General features: G+C 36.8%; 1 protein-coding gene across 1 annotated transcript in view; it reads left to right on the forward strand.

Annotated features, from left to right (window-relative positions):
• SYN2 (synapsin II) overlaps window positions 1–24,651 on the forward strand; it is a gene marked incomplete at both ends in the record, with an annotated part of 196,575 nt that overhangs the window by 149,084 nt on the left and 22,840 nt on the right. Inside the window, 4 exons of the mRNA XM_082321718.1 lie at window positions 254–396; window positions 5,668–5,742; window positions 9,950–10,052; window positions 23,460–23,609. Coding sequence (XP_082177844.1) covers window positions 254–396; window positions 5,668–5,742; window positions 9,950–10,052; window positions 23,460–23,609 — 471 coding nt within the window. The remainder of the gene's footprint in view (window positions 1–253; window positions 397–5,667; window positions 5,743–9,949; window positions 10,053–23,459; window positions 23,610–24,651) is intronic.

Raw genomic sequence — 24,651 nt, forward strand, 5'->3', positions numbered from 1 at the left:
AAAATTCCACTGTCTGCAAATTGCTTTCTACAGATGAACAGGTAATATTTTGCCTAGAAAAATAGATACTTTAATGCAGGAATGTTATAGAATCTAGAAAGCAGACAAAATATCCAATACTTTTTTTTATAAATTGATGCTGTCAAAAATCATACTTCTCATGAATGCCATTTGCAACTGAATTCTACATTTCATTCCTAATTGCTCTTTTTTCTTTTGTATATGCTGTTTACTTGTGGGATGATGACTACAGATCAAGGTAGACAACCACTACGATTTTCAGGACATAGCCAGCGTGGTAGCACTTACTCAGACCTACGCCACTACTGAACCCTTCATAGACTCCAAATATGACATCAGGATCCAAAAGATAGGCAGTAACTACAAGGCATACATGTGAGCCAAAAACTTATCTTCTTTCATCCTTTTGTTTCAAAATTGATAAGCACCAGTAAGATTAAGACTGTTGGATGAGTCTCTGAGCTGATGTGGTGACTCCATGCCTCCTTTGTTATGCTGTCTGGAAAGACAGTATTTTAGACTTTCTAGATTTATCAAGACATTTTTTAAGTTGATTGTGACTGGGAGGAGGAGAATTAAGACAACAGGTGAGCCTGCCAGAGTGGTTTTCCTGCTAACCTTTGTTTATTTTTTCATTTAAAGAAAGGAGCAGTTGAAAGGGGATTTGTTTTTATAGAGGACTTGTTAAATCATATTCCTTTGTATCTTTTCACCAACTTAGGGTCAAATTTTCTTCCCCCTCTAAGGATACTTAGATGGCATTCATTCACACAAACCTGAATCGTAACACTTTAATGGAACAAAGTACTTTTAACATAACACATGTAAGAAAAACTGTAATCTTGCAATGGCCTTCACATATATGGATGAAAATCTCTTCTAATTTTAGAATCCAGGTGTTTGTTTAAAGATCATGACTATACGAGAGGCTAAAAGGGTGTTTCAGTTTCAGAGACAACATTAAGCTGGAGCAGCAAAACAGGCTATCATGTAGTAGTTGAGCTATGGTAACTGTATTTATGCATATTTTTACTCTGTTTCAATTATCAGGCAATGTAATCTGACATACACTTATTTCATTCATGTTTTTAAGACAAGTTAGATCATTTCATGTATTTGTTTCCTCAGGCTTACAATTCTGAGGCAGGAAAAATATAACAAAACATGGATAAAAATACACATATGCATTTGTATATGCACACCCCCATACACATGCAAAGATATTTCTCTGGGAACTCCGTTAACATTGGAGGGATCAGAAATTTCTTGTATGTTGACATTTGTCAGGTACAGTCAAATTCTTTTATCAGTAAAAACAATTGAACTCCAAGCAAGCCATAAATACTAAGAGAAGCAAAAACTTGGAGCTGGGTTGAAGGAAAAACACAACATGTTTTATAACGCTAAACACAGAGTTAGCATTAAGCGTCAAGTAATTTAGGAACAGCCAACAACCTCTATGAGAAAGTAGAACCTTTTGCCCAGAGCCAGAAGAAGGGGCAAAATATATCTCCTTAGGCTGATATTGAAAGGCCACATACTCTTGACTTCTCCCCTAAGACATTACTGTCAGAAGATCAAAACTGTACAAGTAACTGCTGGCCTTTCCTGACATGTGACTTGAAGGAGTATTTGAGAAAGAACATCAAAGATTAGGCCTTTTAAGAACAACTCCATAGTCCATCTGCCTCTGACTGTACATCTGAGGGGCCTCAAGAAAGCACAACACAGAACTGGGTGGAAATACTGTTCCCATAGGTCAGATCCATCCAGCACAATGGACACTCAATCCTTCTGCTTTATTTTGAACCCAGAACTATCTAAATTTTGCAAAAACAGTGTGTTAGAAATTTGAGTTGTACACAGTGACCAAGGCAGAACACTCAAATGGCTTGCGAGGACTGAGAGGTTTTTGGAATCCTTTGTTGGTGATTTTCTTGGTGATGCAGGACAGAAATTCTGTAATTCAAGGCCCTAACAGAATTTCAGGTGTGTTGGGCCTACTCTACTTCTCCCTATAGGCAATAAGAATCATAAACAAATGCTTCTGAATAATAGAGCTTTTAGCCCCAGGAAGTTAATTCCAATTCTGCTTGTTTGTCTTACATTGGTGTTCCAGAATTGACTTTTCCTGGCTTTAGCCCCATATCTGGAGACATCCATCCTACTTTTTCTAATAGCACTATGTTCCTGCACCTCAAGGTCAGCTCTCTCCTATCTGTCCAAACCATATCTTGGTCCAGTCCCACTGCTTTCCCAGACCACTTCTACCTTTCTGTCTCTTAGTCCTTACCCCTTATGCCTAGCCTTTTTTATTGCCCCATGTTCTCCCTTGCCCCTTTTATTCTACTCAGTGCCATTCAACAGCCTTGTTCTCCCTCTACTTCCAGTCACCAGTCAGCCTTCTTTCTCTGTTTCAGAACTTTTCATACAACTACTTCTGTCTCTTTGAGGCTAGGATAGTACTTTTCTCTCTTGTTGGTGCTTTGACAGGCAGATTTCTTGTGTTGTGCTACCCATCTCTCCCCTCCTCTGTTGTTTATAATAAATGGAGTTGATTTGTCTCTGTCTTACAGCTCCCAAGTGGCAGAGTCTTAGGAGTAAGGCCCAACTCTTAATGGTTATGACACACCAACCAGCAGTCAGATGCAGTGTTAGTAACTTGATGGTTCACTGCCTATGGTAGAAATTGGACCACCACTACGTTTCATAGGAAGAGACCTACATTTTTTTCCTTTGACTTGGAATTTAAATGTCTCTAGAATAAGTTTGGAAGAGTCAGCCATGGTAAATTTATCATTTTCAAACATAAATGTTTCTTCTTCACAGAAGCAGCAGTTGGCCTAAGGGATGGCAAAAATAAGTTAAAATGACAGCCTGTTCCTCCTACCTTTTATTTATTTTTAAGTTTCTACTCAGAAACTCTGGGTTCATCCAAATGCTAAAAGCCTAGCAGTCATTTTTTTCTCTAGTTTCTTTCATACAGTTAAATCACTCAAAAAAATGCAATACCGATCCATTGTTACAAAGCATCATGAAAAGGAGAAGATTTACCAAATGTCTGAAAAATTCTTCATATGCCTACATATACATTACGTCAGTAGAATATTGTTCTACAGCTGGTTCTCATTTTGTTCTGTGACACAGGAACAGAGTACTTAGAGAGCCACCACAAAAAATACCAGCTGAACATTTGTTTTTGTAGTTTAAAGAGAGTTATTAAGAGCTTCAGTTTTATAATTCTGTGGGAAATTGTGGTATAAGTGGATCCATGACTCACAAAACACTGGTGCTTATCATCTGTCAGTAGAGATTATAGCCAAAATGCAACATTGGATCCCTCTAAATACCACAGCTCCTCAAAACGTTTTGTGACGCATACTTAACTACACTTGGTACCATTACAGAATTCATCTGACTTCAAGGAAATAGTTACAAGGGTCACACACAATGAAGAAAAACAGAAATACAAAAACACTACCTCTAAATCTCCTCTCCAAAAGCAATACTCTGAATCCATAACTTAATGTACTTTGATCAAAAGGTCAATAAAACAAAAGCAGAGCACATCAACCAAAGAAAGTGCTATAGAATCAAACCACTAAGCAGACTATCTACACAAGAATTTTAGGTAGACCTTTCTACACATTTTTCTGATTACAAGTCCCTGTCCAGATGAGTTGGATTGCATACTTTAAATGGTACTAAATAAAGCAGAAAGGTGTTTGAAAAGGGGAAGCTCTAAGTTACTATGAATTTCTTATACTAATCATAATTCCTTTTTCCCCAATTTTAAAACAGTTTTTCCGTCTTTGCAAAGACCAAATCAAGTGAAAACATGTTAAGCCTAAGTGTAAAGCACTCAAAAGTGTTCGGAGTTGTTTTCTATATTATTCAGTATTTAGCAAAAGAGGAGGGAATAATGATGTGAAAGACCCTTAGCAATTATCAGAATGGAACTGAAGAAGGGTGGGAAACCTACATGTTTCAGTAGAGGAAATCATATATGAATTACAGAAATCATATCTAAGGTTTGAAGTGCTAGATGGTCTGGTCGGGTACTTTTGTATCACTTAATCATGGTCTAATGGAACAGCCCTGTTGTTTTGGAGTTCTGCATGACAGACCTAGCATCAACAGCTCCAGCCCACAAGCTATTGAGATTACACCCATTAGGTCTGTGTCCATAGCATTCCTCTCAGTCCTCATCTGGTCCCTACAGCATCGTTACAGCCAGCCAAGCATCCAGTCGTGAGACTGCCTCAGGTTCAATAGGGGACCTTTCACACTGTGGAGTCAAAGTATGGCTTAAATCAAACCATCTTTTCTCCTCTAGTCAGTAGTGCTGAGATTACATCAGTGCAGCTGAGGATCTTGAACTAAATACTTCCTAAAAGTCTTCAGGACAATTTTTTTTCCTCTGATTTGGTCACGCTTTGCTTCCTAAAAGACACTTTAAATAGTAAGTGCTAATGAATGCCTTTGAGAAGTCTGCAATAGAGTTGAATTGTGATTTGTGAGAAGTATTATCTCTCTGATGCAGAATATGTGTGTAGAGTAGTAATGAACTTAATTTTTTTATTTGTAAGTACACACATATAAATAAATATCACCTGAAAAATGAAGCAGAAATCACAAAATATCCTTATTACTGGACAAAGTTACTTTACACACAGCACTCAACATGCACCTTCCCCTCTCACTAGTTTCTCCCACATCAACAAAGAATATGGCACCTTACAAGAACTTTATGCTCTAAAATTCAGCTAACTTTATGAGGCTCCCATAGAAAAGTCAACATTCCCCCACAATTGCTACTGACCCTCATAATTAGGTTAATAGAAAAATGGAGAGAAAACTATAGCTGCTGCCTAATATATTTTTAATACATTGCAGATGTTCCTATTATTTTACTAACTGGAAACACTTCATAATTTGTATCCTTAGCCTATTCTCAGTACAGCATTTAGGTTTCAGAAAACTCTAATCTTCTCAGCCCTGGTAGCAGTCCTAAGGCCTGAGGAGAAAAAACCTTTATATGATTTCTTTTTTCTTAGAGATTAAATAAAAGATGGTATAAAGCCTTGACATAAACTGTTTAGATTATATTAGTAAGCTAGCAAAGAGTGAAAACTGGAGGAAAAACCAAAATCCAGCTCTAAAACAGATCTGAGATCACTTCAAAGATATTAAAAAGATAGATATCTTGATTTTCAAGTATTGGGACCTAACTCTGCAGTGGTACGGATTTGAAACAAGAAGCTGAAGCTTCAGTTTCTTGACGTTTGTAGTAATAGTATGTTAGAGGCTGTTCAATCCATTTATAACTGATAACAGCTCATTGCTACCACTTTCACTTAATCATAGTAGTTGTTTTTTTTTTTTTTAAACGTCCTAAATGAATAAATGGGGAACAGAAATTTCACAGCACTGTCACACTTCATAACATGCCTACAGTGGTGTGAGTATGACTGACAATTGCGATGCCTGTTAGAATTCTTTGTGGTTTAGATGTTCTGTTGTAAGCTGCCAGATGTGAAAAAGGTGTAAATAGAGCTATAGTATTCATGTGAAAATCAGAGTAATTTAAGAGATAGTGAAAATATAAAACCACTGGCTGTCTTTGTAATATTTTCCCCCTTTCAGGAGAACTTCCATATCTGGAAACTGGAAGACAAACACGGGCTCTGCAATGTTGGAACAAATTGCTATGTCAGATAAGTAAGTCGAATCTCATGTAAAAGGTAATTAAAAAAAACTAATGCAATTTTATTTTAAATGAATTTTTTAAAACTCACAGTAAATGCATGTCTCCCATTCATTTTGAAAAAAAATCTTTGAATTAGATGAAAGAACATGAGCCAAGACTTCCCATATGACTTCTCTCAGAGTTAACTACCCAAACTAAGTACTAGCCTTGGGTGCTTACATGCATCCTTGGGTTTCTACATCCATATCTGCACCTAGAAAAGTACTGGATTTGGCTTCAAAACATTCCATTTTTCAGATTCAACCTGTCAATCATTTCCTCTGGTTCATTTGCCCTCTTTAACCCATGCCACAGTGTTTTAAACTTTTCTCCTTCTACATCATCTATTATAACCAAGCAATCTGGTCTTAACTTTGCCTATTTAAATCATATTTCTCTTTTCTACTTTCAGTCCTGCTAAACTGCCTATTTTTCATTTTTGAAATTTCCACTAAACTGCTCTGTGAGGCTTTTTACCCAGATGCTGGGATATACTGAAGCTTATTTCCCTCATGTCATCATTCCAGCTCTGTACTTTGGTTTACTGTGCTTTTGTTTTTCTCTCCCGTCCTTATGCTGTATACTTTTTGCAATCCAGTCAAAAACATTCTCCTTGCAGTACCATTTGGAAGCTCAGGTCTTCTATTGACAGAACTCTTCTCTCAACACTACTCATTTTTTCCAAGTTCCTCCACAGCATATAAGCCTCTTTTCTCTGCAAAATGAATCTGCGAGGCTTTCTGATGGCTATGAATTTTCTTTTGTTCAACTTCTCCAAAGGTTGCTACCAGTGGAAGCTGAAAAACTCTGTACAATAAAAGTGTAATTTAAAAGGTGTTTTAAAGTTCAACAGTAGTCTTTTTCTGGTGTTCTTTTTTTTTTTTTTTTTAAGTCTGGAACCTACAACTTGGTCCCTCTTACGAGCTGAGGGAGACACAGGAACTGAACCATTGCCTGCCCTGAGAAAGGTGAAAACAAATAAGACGGGAATTACAACTCCCTGCTCTCCAACCCCTGTCTAGACTGTGCCCTCACTGATCTCCCCTCTGGGGATGGAGTGGAGCCACATTATTTTCTCTTTCTCATTCCCCTCCCACCTTCCTTTAGAAAGTGAGGTTATGCCTTCACTGAGAGGGAAAAGAAAGAGTGTGCTTTACTGTGTATAATTACAGCCCATGAGCTATTCCTCTGTAAAAACACAGGCACTTTAGTTTTGCCGTAAGGAAAACTAAACAATATCAAGTATGGGTAATGAGTATGAAATGCTAACCTTGCCTACCTGCCATACTATAAATGCTCTATGTGCTTTGCTTCTGCTTCTATTTTTGAATGTAAGATAATTAGAGCATAATAGGTATTTTCCCATTAAAAAAACACTAGCCAAGAAAACAAAACTTCTTTTATGCTGATGAAGACAAAGACATAGAAAAGATGGATGTTTTCTCATAACAGAAAGGGGTGTGTATCACAGAGCCCCACTTTTTGTTTGATTACACACTGAAGTGCACAAAGCAGAGCAAGGAAGAGGAGGGAAAATTGAAGTTTTCTGAAGAGCTGAAGTTGTTTAATGGCATACCAAAAGCAATCAAATCTGATGCATGTGCATTTCATTTATAATACATCTCATGATTTAGGAAGAAGTGTTTTGAAAGCACTGCCTGAGCTGACATTGTTGACTGAATACAAATCTTAGTCTAGAAATTTAGAAAAGAAAAAAGAATGTGGCACAGTAAGTGACAATGACGAGGCAGAGAACAAGCACATTTCAATGTTACACATCCTTATTGACCCCTCTATTTCAGAGAGGCACTGCCCCCCAGATAGGACCAGAAGAATGGAGACCTATGCTAATTGTGCACACCTCATTTGGCACACCAGATATTTCATGGCAGACACATGAGGAACAATATTATCTGTCCGTTCTAAGGCTGCTGCATACTATATTGGCTCTGGGAAAGTAAGAACCGTGACCTCTCGTCAAACCTACTGTGCAAGCCTGGGGTTTAAAACACTACAGGCTAGTCCATCCAAGACCTCTCTTTCAAAATGTAACTGTATTTTTCCAGCTCTGTGTTTGTTGGCAGAAGACAGACTATTAAAAATGCTTTCATAGATTTGATTGATGTTTTGGTATTTTAAAGAAAATGTCTTCATTTTTTTTCATTTAAAGTCCAGATATTTACTGTTAAAGACAAATTTTGCTGTCCTTATGACTTTCTAAGACACATGTTGTTATTTTACAGTAAAAAAAAAAAGTTATTTATAAGCAAGTGCATGCAAGCAGTCCAGTCAGTCAGTGCATCTACAGATGTTGAAATTGTCAGGCATCCAAAAAAACCTCTCATTTTGGACAAAAAACATGTTTCTCACAGGAAAAAAAATTATATTCATTGCTAAAATATTACCATCAGGATTTTTTCAAACAGTTGTATCAGTTTCTTTGTATTCTGCTTAAAAGAAAAACTTTTCCACTGGAACAGACTTGATATAAGAAAATATAAAGAATGTGACCTAATAAGTTTACTTGGAAAGGATGCTATTCCTGAACATATTTATATGTGAATAAAACTCTCAGCCCAGCAACAAGTTTCCTTTGATCCTCCAGTGAAGTCAAATGCTATGTTTATTACATCAATTTTTTTGCAATGGAAAATACTATGATGTGGCAAATCTATCATCATGGCTCAAAGGCTGGATCAGGAGAGAGCAGGAGAGGGTCTGTAAAAGGAAATAGCTCTCATTTATACTCAAACACAAGCCAATGAAAGAGAAAAAAGTTTATGATAAATAGCTGCTTTAAAACTGGGGCTTTTTTTAAGCAAAACATGTCCTTCAATTGGTGGAACTGGGATATCTGCCTATATAACCTTTCAAGATCATATCATCACCTACCATAGCCCATGCACAGCTATGCTATTAGTTAATGAAAGTTCTCAATGCTATTTTGTGTCCTGTTGAGTCAATCCTTGCCATTGAGCAAACACACACAGCTTACATCACCTCCGAACGCTCTCAGCAAAGTATTATGGCTCCCTGTTATGTCACTAACAGTTCTGTACTTGATCACAGGAATTGCCTCACTCTTTTTCTAGTAAGTCCCACTTCATTCCCTTGTTAGTCAGACAATCCCTCTATTCATAGGATGGATAAAGCTCTTCATGCAAGAAAAATACATCATATTACTGCATGTAGAATGGGTAAACTGTCCATTCCTCAGTCTGTATTGCTTACCATGAGGTTGGAAATGAAGTGGAGGAGTTCTTATGTTCAATACTGTATGAAACACTAGCCTTTTTTAGGAGTTGTAGAATTCCTCAGAATTCTTTAAATTTCTGTTGAATTTTACTGTAGTTGTCTGTAACCCTACATGAAGAATATTATCCTTGTCTGCATGCTACATAACTTCTACGTAGTGTCATACATCTGTTTCTCTTGCATCATCTTAAGGGTTGTTTTGTCTTGATTTTTCTTTTGCCTTGTTCAGTGATGTACATACATATAAAGCTATCATTGCTACTTTGGAATACAGTTGGGTCCGTAATTTAAGATGGAGACTCTCGTTCTAGTTTTCCTGATAAAATAATAAAACCCATCCATAATTAAGTACGTTACCAAGCATAATGGGCAAGAGGATTGTCACACTTGAATCTGTGCACAGATGCACAAGTTTGAATTTAACAGGAAAACAGAAGCCGTGTTCCCTACTTTCTAAAACCTCTTGGCATCACCGAAGCCACAAAAACTGGTCAGATGATAAATCCTCCTTCTGTGGAGTTCTCACATAAAATACAGCCACAACTAGCAAGCTGTACTAGCATAAGGGCACTGGAAATGCAGGATGGGATATAGCTAAATGCTATTTGTGTTTCAGCATATCTAATCTTCAGGTTACTCACAGTTTAGAGCAGACACACCAATATAAACTGGGACAGAATCCAGCATAATACTAGGTCAGGATACAGAGCCGCAACTTGTCTGGATTCTACTGGGAAAAGTAAAGTAATCAGGCCAGTATCTCTAAGCTACTATTCTGGGAAATACAATTTCAGTAAAACTGACAATATAGTGAAAATTCTGAATTTAGAGCAAACGTTATATAAAATACATTATTAGCTTAAGCCTATAGAAAAACAAGAGTGTGAGGAGACACTCACAGAAAAAAATGTTTTTATGAAACAGGTACAAGCTTTGGGTTGACACCTGTTCTGAAATATTTGGTGGTTTGGACATCTGTGCTGTTAAAGCTGTACATGGAAAGGATGGAAAAGATTATATTTTTGAGGTAAGTAATGCTACTCTTTTCAATATATGCTTTTATATATTACAAACACTCAAGTAAAGAACATTTGTGATACTTGGGCATTGGCTTATTTGTGTTTCAGGAAAGGCCGGGTTTTTTTGAGCAACATTTAAATCATAACACAAAGCCACATGTCCAAGTTAGTGGCAACACTTGCTGGAAAATGTAACCATATATATGGTAATGTCTTTTAGCGTTTGAGGAAATGTACACAAACTACAAAACAAAACCAAATGTGGATGTCACATTTTCCCAACCCTTATGATTTCTTTCCTGAGCAGGCTTACCAGTTTTTCCTGGAAGGTTTATAGATAGCACTATCCCAAGGGAACCCCAACAAAATGATACCTTTACATGGAAAGGGAAATTAAGAATGAAGTGGAAACAACTTTACTTTGTTCTAGCCTAAATGTTACCTTTAAGATCTGATTCCTCATGAATAAGAAGTTTCTGCTGTGGATAATTTTGAAAAGTTTAAGTTTCTCATTTGCCTTAAGTTTATTATGGATAAATATTACTTTGTCTAGTCATAAAACAAGATATTATCACTTGCCTATCACACAATTCAGCGTTTCTTCAGCATCTTCCATGTTCTTAGAATTTTTATTCAGGAGATAGGCAAGGATCTTCAGAATCTCCACCCCTCCAAAAGAGGCTGATATTTGCTAAAGCAAAAGTAAGAGTATTTTTTCTAAACTGTGAGAGTAATCTGGACATTATGGATTGACCCTCTCTAGTTACTTGTATCCCTGTATAACAGAAAAGCTTTGCAGAAGCAAAAACCTTTGTTTTATCATGGTGTTAAGCAGCTCTCTGTATTTTCTTCTCTTCACCTTTCACAAATTTATTTATCACTATTGCAATTGCTAATAATTCCCAAATCAATCAATAGCACTTTAAAGCACTGAGCATCTTGCAGCATTAAACCTTCAGCAAAACAAACAGAATTAATCACTACCTCCTGAGATGCTGAGGAAGATGTCAAGAAATCCTGTTTCCTTAGTCTGCCTGGCCAAATCAGAACTTGTGTCTTATTGTATCAAAACTCACTGTAGCATAAAATTTAGGATTCCATACTAAACCTCCTCTGATGCCTCTTCATATAGTGCAGTCTTTCCCCTCCACCGCACCCTGAAGTTCCTGTTAAACCTGTAATGCTTCAGCCAGTGAAATATGGCTGAGATGTCAAAGAGTGGGAAAAAAAAGTGTTTTCCTCTTTCTGAAAACAGACCACTCTGACTTCTGGTGATACAATATAAAGGAAATGCCTGAACATAAGATTTGTCGTGTGTGCTACTTCACAGCTTGGCTGTAGCCATGGGTGTATCTCGGACATTTCTGCTTACTGGGAAGGTATTGATCTCTGCTCACAAGTAAGCACCTCTCCAGCAATTGGGCTTTGGCAGCCTCCCACATGCCATTTAAAGCTTTGTAGGATACTCTGCAGTTCCCATAGCCCCTAAATGTCTTAGAGGATGGGTCTCAGCATTTTCCACACACACACCCATTTATCTAAATTCATTACATTTCAGATGGTTCATGCTGATTTATTGGCTGTAATCCAAGAAATTTTGACACCCCCCCAATTTAAACTATAAAATAATGAAATTTAGGTTATTTTAAGACATAAGATCTTAGTTATCTTACTGCATAAGGCACTAGTTAAAAACTGAAAGATTGCATGCAAGAAGATACAAAACTAGAGTAGGACTGCATTTAACAAGTATATTCTTGTAAGAACTAGAGGTTTCATACATAAAACAATGTTATTTCTTATACACTGTAGCTACAGCTTGTCTGAGAAATAATTGGCATCAACCTACACTACTTAGTCCCTCCTACTGATCTCTTTTATCCCCTACTTTCTTTTCATCTTGCTGTTTGTGTACAAATGTAGTTGGACCTTTTCTGCTTCCAATGGAAGTGAAGGATGTCTCCTTTATTTTAACAGTTGACACTTCTGTGGCATTCCTCAGTTAGCAAATTCCTGTCAGACTAAATGCACTTCACTTTCATTCACTGAACTCAACTGTTTCCGCATTTTTGATATTGCCAAATTTTTCAAATTTTTGAGCAAAGCCAGCAAGCATCATCAGCTTCTGTTGAAGTCAGGTACACAAACTAATTCCTGCATCGGGCCTGGGAGATCTGTTGGGTAGGAGGATGAGGGGGAGCAGTTTTTTGAAAATGAAATAGCCAGTGCAAATTATATAATGGCCCAACAGAGTACCCCACTTCCTGCTTCTGAACAAATCCCCTGATTTTCCGTGCCAGATACAGTCATACTTTTAAGCAAACGGAATTCTGAGAACTGCAGGATACATCAGGAACTGGGTTTATAGAGCATTTTAAGTAGTGTACATAATAGATGTTGCAATTAAAAGAAAGAGTGGATAGAAGCATGGCAATTCTTGCTGTTCTACAGAATCAGCTGAATTGTTTGGAAGATGGTAATGCTCATCAGCAAGAATATTTAGAATCTGGATAAGACATTGAAATGTAGAATTGTTTGCAAAGTTCGCATGCAACAGAACATCTGTAAAACTTACTATCGTTTGCTACTAAAAAGCCAGCTTACATCAACAGTTATTACACTATAATTTTAAGTTATTGCACTGTAATTCTATGATACAATGAAGAGTAGAAGACCGTCTGCACCACTATAGGAAAAATTTTCATCTTTTGTGTACTTTCAACATGGGAAAATAAAAGTGTTATTAAAGCTAGCACGTACACACTGTAATCAAGAACCAGTAGCTGAGCAGGACAATCAGTCTGTAAATACTGGGTTTACACTCCAATTGCAGTCCCATACTGAAACCTATGCTCTCATGTTTTCATGGTGACTGGTACACCGACTACAAAACTAAATGTTTCTGTACTACTGACACTTTAATTCTGCAGATAGGACCATACATAGAAGAAACAAGAAACATACAAACTTCCTCATGTATGAAATAATGTATGCAGATACATTCTTCCTGATTTTTCAGTTTGAACATTCAACCATCAATAACCATCAGCAGGAAAGCATACATATATTTCAGCTAGCTTCCTAGTTAATGTGAATTAGGGTAGAATTCTACTAAAGTACCCTCAGCATTCTAGACAGCAAGTAACTTCAGAGGGGTTTTCTGTAATAAGGTTAGGAGAGCAGCATTTTACAGGAATAAGTATTTAGTACATAGTACATGTTTTGACAAAGGTGTTCAACAAGAGCTTTAGGACATGCATAATCCAAGACAGTAGTTTTAAAATACCCACAATGTTTAAGTATTATATGTAACAACTCATCTGCTTACAAAAGTCCATTCTAAACCAATGTTAGAAAGTATAACACATAAATGACTTTTTATATGACTGTTTCTGGAAGGTTAATAATTTTCATATTGTCCTTTCCTTTCCTTTTTTATCCTATACCAATAATTTTATTATTTTAGTGTTGTAGCCATTCAACTGCTTTGTGATGGTCATTTTGTCATTCCTTGGTTTAACATTCTGCTTTCTTTTATTCCCCAAAACCATGGAGCAACAAATTGTACCAGTGGCTGATATTAGAGAATCAGTACAACATTGTGTCTCATGAATCTAATGTTCTAGCTGTACTTCTTAAAAAACACCGCTATAAAGTGATTCTTTATCTATGATCTAGTACGGTACGCTTACATTGCAGGTAAGAATGTGTTGGTTCTTAATCTTAGATCCAGTCATCGTGGCCCACTTCTTCAAGAAGGGTAGACATTTTTTTTTTTGTTTTAGTTTCTCTAATAGTTTCTCTTCTATATATATTTGATTAAAAGGATGAGGATTTTTAAATAACATTTTAAAACCTCATGGCCATTTAAGTTACGCAAAGTGTGTTTGCTGTGTAAGTAATGACTGTTCAGAAATAATATGGAAGGATTAGAGAACCAAATGAAAGAAAAAAACTTAAGGATGTTTAATGACACTGAAGTATAGTTCTAGACACTTAATTTCTGCATACATAAACCTTGTTATGAAATAAAGGACTATACAGATCTTTATTACTGTTAGCTTCCTGTAGATGTCTCCCTCGTGCGATGTGCATGTTCCTTTGACCTAGTAGGTCTCAATGTAATAGGAAACCAAGAAATTGCAGTGTAAGTACAGCTTCTCACATTTTATAGCTTTGGGTGCTAGATTTGGATCCATTGTATAGATTTGGGTCTGTTCCCCAGTACTAGTTTGTGCATCAGTATCTTCATATTTCTATAGCCACCCTGGAGATTTCTAGTCATTTGAACAAGCTGAAGCCAATGCTACTGTTATTTCCCAAACATGATAAAAAGGATACATTTTTAGTGTACCATTCATCTTTCCACACTGCTATAAATGCTGCTCCCAGGGGAATTCTGAAGGACATCCATTTGTGCCTTCTTGGTATGCAGTTGAGGGATATCTTATGCATCTCCAGGGAAAAAATCCAGACCAATTTGTCTGAAGACAGGAAGGACAAAATATTGAAGTCATAATATTATTCAAGCACAATACAACCTCTGTTTTTCTGTGAAGCTATAAGCTCTTTATAGTTTTCTTAGATGGGGACCATAAGAAGTAACTTTGACTTTTAAAAGACCACAGTTTCCTAAAAGTTGTTCACTGGAAGAAATTACCTTCTCCTGAAGAACCTTGTGGTTCTTCTTGTCTTTTACTGCTATACTCCAAAGAACTATCTATCTCCAAACTCCTACTAGGGAGCAGTGAACTAATTAAAGAATCACTTAGCTAAAAGGAAGGGTTGTCAGGTTGATCAGGAGGAAGGCCAAGTTATTATTCTGTGTAACAATATGAGATATTCATTTAGAGTCTATTCTTTTCACCTCAATTGGAATAATCAGCTACCAAGCATCATTATGCCAGAGACAAGCTGTGGAAACAAGAATTTTATTAACACATCATTGCAACATACAGCTTTTTAACTGTCTTATGAATTCTTGCTAATAAGATATCAAATTAAGGTCCATTAAACTTTAACTTTTTTGATAGAAGAAGGACTTTTAATCTTTCCCTTTTAAATTAATATGTCTGTAGTTTTAATACTAGAAGGAACAGATACTTGAGCACTGTTCGTTTCTGACTCCACTGAATATTATCTTTCATGATTCATTCTTGGAAAACCAAACCTCTGGGAAACTAAACAAAAGCTTATATCATGATGATGAATGCAGTAAAAGAGAACAAACGTAACAGGATCTTTTAAAGTGGCCTCACAGGCAGTCTCCCAAATTCTGCTCAAAATTGAATGGGTGGGTGGCTGCTGCAGGTGTCTTATTTCTACTTGCTTATTTTTACCCTAAGCTATATTAAAATTAGCTTCCAAGTGGTTTATAACCTAGAAAGATGCAAACTGTTTGGATTTCATAAAGAATATTTTCAGCCACTGTAAGCCAATATGAAAAATTAAGAAACAGAATTTCATTTTTTTTTTAAGTCTTGGTGTAACAGACACCATTTCTGAAGGTGCTGCAGGCTATCAAACTACTAGGAGATATACCACCGACTCCAGAGTATATATACTGTATAAGGTGTAGTGATACAGCACCAGCACTACGTATGCTGTCTTTTACAGACTTCTGTATTCCCATATGCAGTGTCCTGAATAATATTGGCTAAAGTAGATGAAGGAATACATCAGAAGGGAGCAAAGGCAGAAGAAACCTGTACCTCATGCAGTATTTGTGCACAATGTTACTTAAAGTTGTGCTTTCCAGGAAATGCTAGCTATACTATTCAATTTACAATTCAGACAGAGCTATGTCACTGACTATGGCACAAGTTTAATGAGCACAAGCCTCTAATACTGTACTTCCAAGTGCCCAGAAGCAAAGCTTACTTATTGAAGAATAAGATAGCAGTATCTTAATTATACACGGTTCCAAAATTCAGCACCAAAGACTGGACAAAGACATGAAAATATATTCTGTTAGAAATATTTGGTAATATCCTTGTCAGTGGTGTATCACAAATCATAGACATGTATAGATTGGCAGGGACCTCTGGAGGTCACCTAGTCCAACTTTCTGCTCAAAGCAGTGCTAACTTCAAAGTTGCTCAGACCCTATCCTAAAAGAAAAAAGGGAGGGATAAGTTTTGTTTCTTACCATGTTTGCCAGTATTGTAGATATAAGTCTCCTATAATAAGCAGATTTTTAAAAACTCTCTAGAAATGTAACTTTATCTCTAAATTGGGTGATTTGGCATATAAATGTGTGCGGGAGTGGCAAATAATAATGGCCATGATTTTTTTACATATGTAGGTGGCTTTCCATCCATTAAAAAATATCCTCTATTCAGGTTAGTAAGGGAACTAAATCCAGCTGTAATAGTTGATAACGTTAGGAGTCTCTCATAATTTATGATCTGGTCCTATAAGAAATTTTGAACATTTAGGAGTCTAAAATTACTCTTTTGGTGATATAACTAAGTTATAATTAAGACCACATCTGTCTGTGAAGATATATATTTCCAAAACAAGGAGCAGTCCTACATTTCCTAATAGGACTTAATATAACTTAATAAGAAATGGCTAAGAAGATACAATTCTAGAAAAAAACAACCTTTTTAATTAAGATTTTTCCAAATTTCTGATGCATTAGTGCCCAATTCATTAATATATTCCTTCATATGTGGGCTTCCTGTGATAGGAAAAAATCAGTTTATTCGGTGAACTCTTCTTGGCCTTTTTTTATATTTTGAAAGTAACAGATTTAATCTACTGAAATTTTCCAGACACCGTTCCAGAAATAATGACATCAGCTGTTCTTTTAGATGGAAAAGTAAATGAAGTGTATCTAGTGACATAGTTAATGAAGGGGGCAAATTTGTTTTGCTAGGACACTAGTTCTCATTTGAATGAAGCAATAATTATTGACCTGCATGAATAACATTAATATTTTGGTTTCCACCCTAAGAATAATTATTCACTAATATTTTTTTCACCTATTTATGTTTACTGTGTCTATTGTCAAAATACCTGTAACTTCTTAAATTTTAAATTAGCAGCAATAGCACTTCTTATATGTGACCGTCTTAACATTTTCTTTTGTTCATAATGAACCGTACTTTATTAATAGGGGGGTGAATACAGGTAAAATTCATTGTGATGTTAGATTAATTGTTATTTTATGGATGAAACCAATTTCTCATATATTCTCTTCAAAGCGCTGGAATTTTTCTCAGATATATTAACTGCATTTTCTATATATTTTTACACTTTTTTTTAATCTACTACATTTGCATGAGTTTGCAACATACATATTGAGCTTCATCCAGCAATTTTGATTGGACATAGAAACCATTTGCTTTGTTTGTTTTCATTCCAGATTAAAACAAGATGATATAAATTTCTCTGTAGGCACTGGATCCCTCATCTAGAAATGCTTGATTCACTTTCCCAGCTGTTCTTACTTTTTCTGCAGATGTTGTTATTCACCCACTACACTGTAAAAAAGTGGACTGTAAAAATTTCCTAGCAGTCACCACTGATTTTCTGTTGTACTATCCCCTACCGACATCTCAGGTGTGGTTTCATTTCCAATTACAAATTATTCCTGCATCTGCTATAGAGACCTCAGGGAAAGCCCCATGATTACTTCATATCCAGGCACTCCCTTACTTCTCAGAAATCACACCATCTCTTCTTACGTCCCATTCAGTCTTAAATGACCTCCTCAAACTATTAGTTTTTCTTAGTGTCAATTACTTTTCCCATACTTAGAATTAAAGTCTGTATCAGCCTCTGCCTTTACAGTCAAAATTTTCACCACAATTGGAGACATCCAGGTCCCACAAAAACAACACAGAAGAATAAGACATTCATAACATAGCAACAACACAATCCAGCTTCTCTTATTCACAGACCAAAGTAAATGTTTTTTCTCAGTCCTCAAACTCTCAAGCATGGACCTTCAAAATTACCCTGATTCGCAATGAAATTAATTCCTCCTCTCTCTGCACTTACCAGTTACCATATCTTCTCCTGTAATTCACAGGTCTTTTTCCATATGAAATCCATATATCATCATTCTGTCAGATTCCTTGGGCACTTCTGACTTGCAAGCCCTCTATCTGTTCTTTCATATTCCTCTTGTATTTCAACATGCTGACAAACACCTTTTTCTTCCACTGTATCAACAGTTCTTTACCTTTGCCCTTCCTTTAACCCCCACAACTCTGGCTTTCCGAGGACCACTTGGGCTGGGTCTTCAGAAAGCTCTAAGCAAGAGATCTTTCTTAATCCTTTGGTGGTAAACATAGTATGCAATGGAGAACTATGTCTGGACACTTGCAGACAGAGTAGTTTCTCCTTCAAACACGATGATCCCTTTGCAATTACTGATATCTTATAGTTGCACTGTCTCCTTTATTGATCCCATCCCATTTCCTTTCATATTCATCAAACAGCATTTCTCTTCTCTTTCTTGCCAGTCTCAGTCTTGCAGCCCAAATTTCAAATACTTGCCTTATCCACACTAGCAGCAGAGGGCACAGACTAAAATATTCAGTGAAAGGTCAGTGTTTTGCTTTGTCACAGTATTGTGTTAACTTAAACATGCTCCTGTAGTTTCTGTTACTACTGCTGCTATATATACTCAGTCTCATAGTTTAATTTCAGAATATGTTTTCTGGGTGATAAGAGAAATTCATCCCACAGAATTGGTTACCAAAATGCATATAAATTAAAGATAGAAGCGATATGAATTAAGTGACTGTAATTCATAGTGACCCATGTTTTTACTGGCATCTGCAAAAGTAACATATTTGACTTTAATATTAAATTACAGATGTCTGTCTTTCTATGAGATCCTCTTAGTGGGAAACTCCAGTATTTTAAATAGCTGAACTAGGTACTGAAAAAATAGCTGAACTAGGTACTGAAAAAAAAAAAAAACCCTCGCTGTGTTTAAATGGTATTTTAAAACTAGTACAGGCTGTAAATAGACTATTTATAAACAGGATGCTTTGTGTATGTTTAAATTTTGTCAAGTCCTCTAAAGTGGGGGAAATGCCAGCATGACATTCTTGCTAGTCATTCACAGGTTTTAAAAACTGTTAGAGTTACCCAAAGTATTTTTAATTGTTAAGATACATTTATATAAAACATTACTAATTTCTGATAACTGTGATTAATTATTTTACTAGGAAGGAAAATAGACTGCATTTTCTTAAAGAAAAAAAAAAAAAAGACAACAAAACCCACCCTGTAAAGTATTCACCTTGATCTAAGCTTCTTTGCCAAGGAATAGCAGAAGTGCTCTCTTAGTAAGGTTACCGTCTATCCTTGAGAGTCACAGCAGCAATAACAGAAGAGAGGGAAGCTAAGCCTTGTCTTAGCAGTCACGTGCAAGGCTGGGTGTAAATGCCGTGCTCTGGACATTCTAGCTGTTCCCTCTCAGCAATGCAAGTGTTAAGAGCCCCTTCAGCCTCCTGCAATCTATGACTTCTACCCACCCACATTGCCTCTCAAGTCCAATCAGTTACTAGACTGAACAGTGTCCTGCAACTGAACTGCTTTTAAGCCTTGGTAATCTTTTACTCACTCAGCCATTTAGTGACATTTCACTTTGGGTCAGTAGTTTTCTTGATAATCTGATGCCTTACTTTCTCTTTTTCCCACTTTGGCTGCTATCTTTGTACTTCAGGAAAGCACCAGAGCGCATTATAGCTTATCATCATTCAAGACTTGGCATCTGACTCAGTGCTTCTTCAGTGTTAGCTTCAGTGTCTCTTTGGCCAACAGTGTGTGTTCAAGTATGACAACAAACAAAAGGGTTATCAACAACAACAAAACCTGTCCAAGTGACAAAAGTTTGCCAAGGCAAATGGCTATGGTTTTTAATTTCCTATGTGTTTGAGTCTGCCTCAATATGTGAATAGGGCAGCTATGCTTGAAAATACTGTCTTCAAGAAATGTAAGATCTTCTCTACTGAAGTGGACATGAAATTTTGAGGAACACCTCAAGGCTTCTTTTTTTGTCCTTAGCCATAGAACTACACTTCTCCCACATGTTCTGGTAAACAACATGCCAATATCTCCTAAGGAAAGTTTATATGTAAACTCACAGTTATAGAAGAGTTTAAAAATAGAAATTCAGTCAGAAGCCAGTCCTCCAGATCTTAATCCTGTCTAATCCTTTGGCAGGACCTTATTTTAGGCAATTTGTTCAACAGTCATTCCAAGCATTTTTTTTTTTAATGTAACTGGATTGTAAACAAAGCGAAGTTTTCTTTGCACACTTGTGACACAGAACTGTTGCTTCTGTTGTTGGGTAAGAGGGGGGTTAATATACACCTGATAGTGAGGGGGCAATATTTTTTAAAAGTAACTGTTATTAATGCCTGCCTTCAAGAGGGGGGGCGGGGGCAGATTTTTAGACTGAAGACATAACTGCCTCTCTGAAAATCGGATGTTTTGCAGCAGCCAGCCAAACATCCAATGTCCCTCACACTGACATCAAGACAATCTAGCATTCAGTCATTATTAACACTTTAAAGTCCTGGCCAAAGTCTTTAAAGTCTTGCCTCCTCCCCCCAGGCATTATGTCCCTTCTCTTGCAGGACAAAGCTCATGATAAAAAGAAGTGGATCTTTAAGCATTACAGTAATTTTAAGAAATGGCAATAACTCAGCAGACATTAATACTAAAGTAAATCCACCAAATTTTTTTATTTCAAGAGCCACACAAGCCAGCAAGACTACATTTTACCCATTCAGAAATTATAACTCATGTTGGTTCAATACCTTTCTCTCAATTAATTAAAAACATTGTTTATGTTCCACTTAAAAAGTATGTATATAAAAAAATGTGGTAAATTTTATAGAAACTTTCTGTCTAATTAGGAAGCATTTCTGCAATATTGTTGATGTGGCCCAAGAGTTGGAAAACATTCATTCATTTCCCAGGAAACATTTGCTCTGGACTTCAATTATTATTACATTGTTTACTTTGGGGTTATTTTAAATTGTTTTAGCTGTGAGGAAGCTTAGAGGAAACATCCTAGATCTGAAAATCCCAAAACAAGCATTGCCAACATTTTGGTTGCCAATGCACAATGCCAGTGTCTCTTGTAAATGAACAAACAGAAGAATAATGTAAATGCTTTTGGGCTTCAAACTAATCTCATTATTAGAACAAAGTAGTCTTTGTCAGCCTCAGTAAGAATTCCTGTAGCACTTACCATATTTTGAAAATCCTCAAGCTTAGGTAATATTATTTACAATGCAGGTCATTCCCAACTACTGTGCAAGGTGGAAGGTTACATTCCACTGTCAGAATGAACATGCATGTTCTTTTAAATCCAAATGTCTCTTTAAATACCCAATTTGTGTGTGTCTAATTACTAGAAGCACCTGAATATCTAAAAGAAGGAAGGTAAAACTGTGCTCTTCATCTATAAAGGAGATAAAGTGTTCACTGTAGGCTCATGGATTGAAAAGAGTTTTGTTTTCCCCACTATATCCCTTCCACCTCAGGAGGGATCCATACAATGCAGATGCACTAGCTTTATGCTCATGGGTCTGATCCCCGTGTCACCCCTACAGATAACAAAATTCTTCCACCTTGTAAATACTTGCAGAATCAGGTCTTACCACAAAATTTTGCTATCTTCCCTTCAAGTACACAAGCTGGGTAATGAACAAAAATAGCTCAAGGCAACAACCTACAGCAGAATGCCCACCTGAAGAGATGGGAGTCAACCTCTCTAGCCAAAATAGCCCTGCCTCCCAATAGCAGAACTCTCTTTTTAGTCCTTTTTCTAGGGATTGGATAGGAGTGAGAGAAGTTTAAGGTTTTTCTCTGACCATTAGCACTTACAGTTGCCTGTGGGAGCAAGAGTCTTCCAGCGCTCGTTTGACTCTGTTGAACCTTTTCAGTCTTGTTCCATTTACCTGCAATAGAGAAGGAACCTCAGAAGCCAAAGAAATACAGGAGGGTGCACTTCTGAAAGTACTAAAACACCCCCATAAAATTCACTGATCCTTCTGCAGTAGTGCAAAACCTGTGAGGATCCCTTACGAATGATTCTTCCCTTCTTCACCCACCACCACCTTCTCTCTTACCAGCACAGCTTACTGTTGTGTCTAGTGCATGATTTGCCTGCGCTAGTGAGAAATCTTGTATGAGATTTGGCAGCCGGACAGCTTTTCACAGACTGAAAGTTAGATGGACACAACTCAGTTGGTACAAAGACTCTAACTGTGTCAGATATAATGACATCCATACAGTATATTAGTGCTAATGTAGTCTAACTGCTTTATCCCTGACAGCCTCTTATTAATTATTAATACTATTGTTTGTATTGTAGGCCTCAGTCACTTGTGATCCATACCTATGAGAAACACCAGAATGCAGGGCTGCAGGTGACATGCCTTCACCTTTTTCTAAATAGCTTTGATGCATATTGAAAATGGATTGCAGTTTCTCAAAAGTTCATTAAATCCTTTTATTGTTGAAATAAGAATGTCCGGTGCCATTGTGAATAATAGTTGGGGTTATTACCTTACGCTTTTATTTCCCCTGAAACAAACACAGATGCACCAAAAGTAGATACACTGTAGAAATAACACATATTGTGTAGAAATAACAAATACTTCTAACCCACTGAAGTGAATTGAATTCAGTATTAGTTTTATCCACCCGAATAGCTGAATTAAATGATTGCTGAACACTATTAACCTGCCACATTTAGAATGGAAATGTGCACGTTTTTATTTGCCTCTCTGATATCCTGCTTTCTTTGTAGAAATTCTTACTTCTTTTTTGCATCAGCTGCACTGCAGCCGCACTACTTTTCAAAAAAGCATATCAATAATAACAAGGTCTTATTTAGTAAGTTTTTCATTAATCAGTAAGGATCCAGCCTTCCCTAGCAGAAATCCAACAAATAGCTAGGAAGCTGAAGTTTTAGTTTGCATTTCCATGTTCTAATTCAGCTGATGAACATGGTATGAGCCACAAAAACACACGAGAAAATCTTCAGATGTGTAGCTTAGACAGAAGCGCAGGCAATTACTTCAGATTTTCAGCAGACCACTGCATAGCCTAAGAAACCTCCTTTTCCGTATCTGCTATGTGCTTCCCACAGGAGTCATGTTCCCCAGAGAGTGGATGCCCAAGTATCATACTGAACCTGGATGTTGCCTGAAGATGGGAAAGGGATGACATTGTAAAGTTGCTGTTCTCTTGCTCTGCTGACCCATATCCTGCACTCGGGCTTTTTTCAGATATAGCATATACCATTTCTACAGATCTTGTTTGACTTTTGTTAAAAACAATTAAGTAAACGGATGACCTGACATTCTACACAGATGTGGAATAAGTTAACTTGGGTGCCATATCAATAGCTGATGTATTGTTTTATTTTACAGGTCATGGACTGTGCAATGCCTCTGATCGGTGAGCATCAGACTGAAGACAGGCAACATATAACTGATCTAGTCGTAAGCAAAATGAACCAAATGTTGTCCAAAACTCCTATACCATCTCCTCAGAGACCCACTGCCACTCAGCAGCCTCAGGTAGGAAACTTTTGTTTGTAAAACAGAGAATCTTATTCTATAATTTTAAGCTCAAAATTTTCCTCAAAGAATTTGGCTGAAAGACTATGCAGACATACCCTGAACTACAAGAATTCAAGAACTTGTCAGCATGTTTTATAGGTTTTTCATATTTAAATGAGATTATCTCCAGATATAATCAAGTAGTCCAAGTGTTGGTGTGGTTTTACCAATAAACTGATAACTGTGGATTCAGTGAATTACCAGGCTTTGTATTGTTTCCTTTCAGTTACATCTGTATAAAATATAATGGAAATAATAAGAAGCACTGTCATAGACAGTCTTTGCCCTGAGGATGTCAGAAAGAATACTAAGACAATAGTTCTTGTTGTTCTTGTGAGAAATTAATTACTTGATAATCTTTTTTTTATATGTGCTGCAATTCACAAAAATATCTCTCAAATCTAGGAAACTCCTGAAATATGTTTAGCATACTAGAAAACTTGTGTCAAAGGTTGCAAATGGATGTGTTTCACTTATTTTATCTTACATGGCCTGATAGTTAAAGTGTGGGGATGCAGAATTCTGCCCCGGCCTTGCTACCTTTCAGACTTTGGAAATCATCTTTGTGTTTCCATTTCCATGCTTACAAAATGTGAAGTTTATTTTATGGATCCTTTAAATAACTTCTGAGAGTGTGGAATTTTTGTAAAAGGCTGTAAGAACATAGAAATTTTGCCTCTAGACTGGAGAGATATGGATTTGATGGGTGGACTATCAGATGGATAAGGAATTGGCCAGATGGCCACATCCAGAGTTACAGTCAACAGCTCAATGTCCAAATGGAAACTAATAACAAGTGGTGTCCCTCAAGGGTCTGTACTGAGACCAATACTGTTTAATATCTTCATCAATGGCATGGATAGTGGGATCGAGTGTACCCTCAGCAAGTTCACAGATGACACCAAGCTGAGTGGTGCAGTCAATACGCTAGAGGGAAGGGATGCCGTCCAGAGGGAGCCGGATGTCAGGGTCCTGCACTTGGGTCACGGCAGCCCCCCAA

This window comes from Platalea leucorodia (genome assembly GCF_965183815.1).
Source record: "Platalea leucorodia genome assembly, chromosome: 9".
Lineage (NCBI taxonomy): Eukaryota > Metazoa > Chordata > Aves > Pelecaniformes > Threskiornithidae > Platalea > Platalea leucorodia.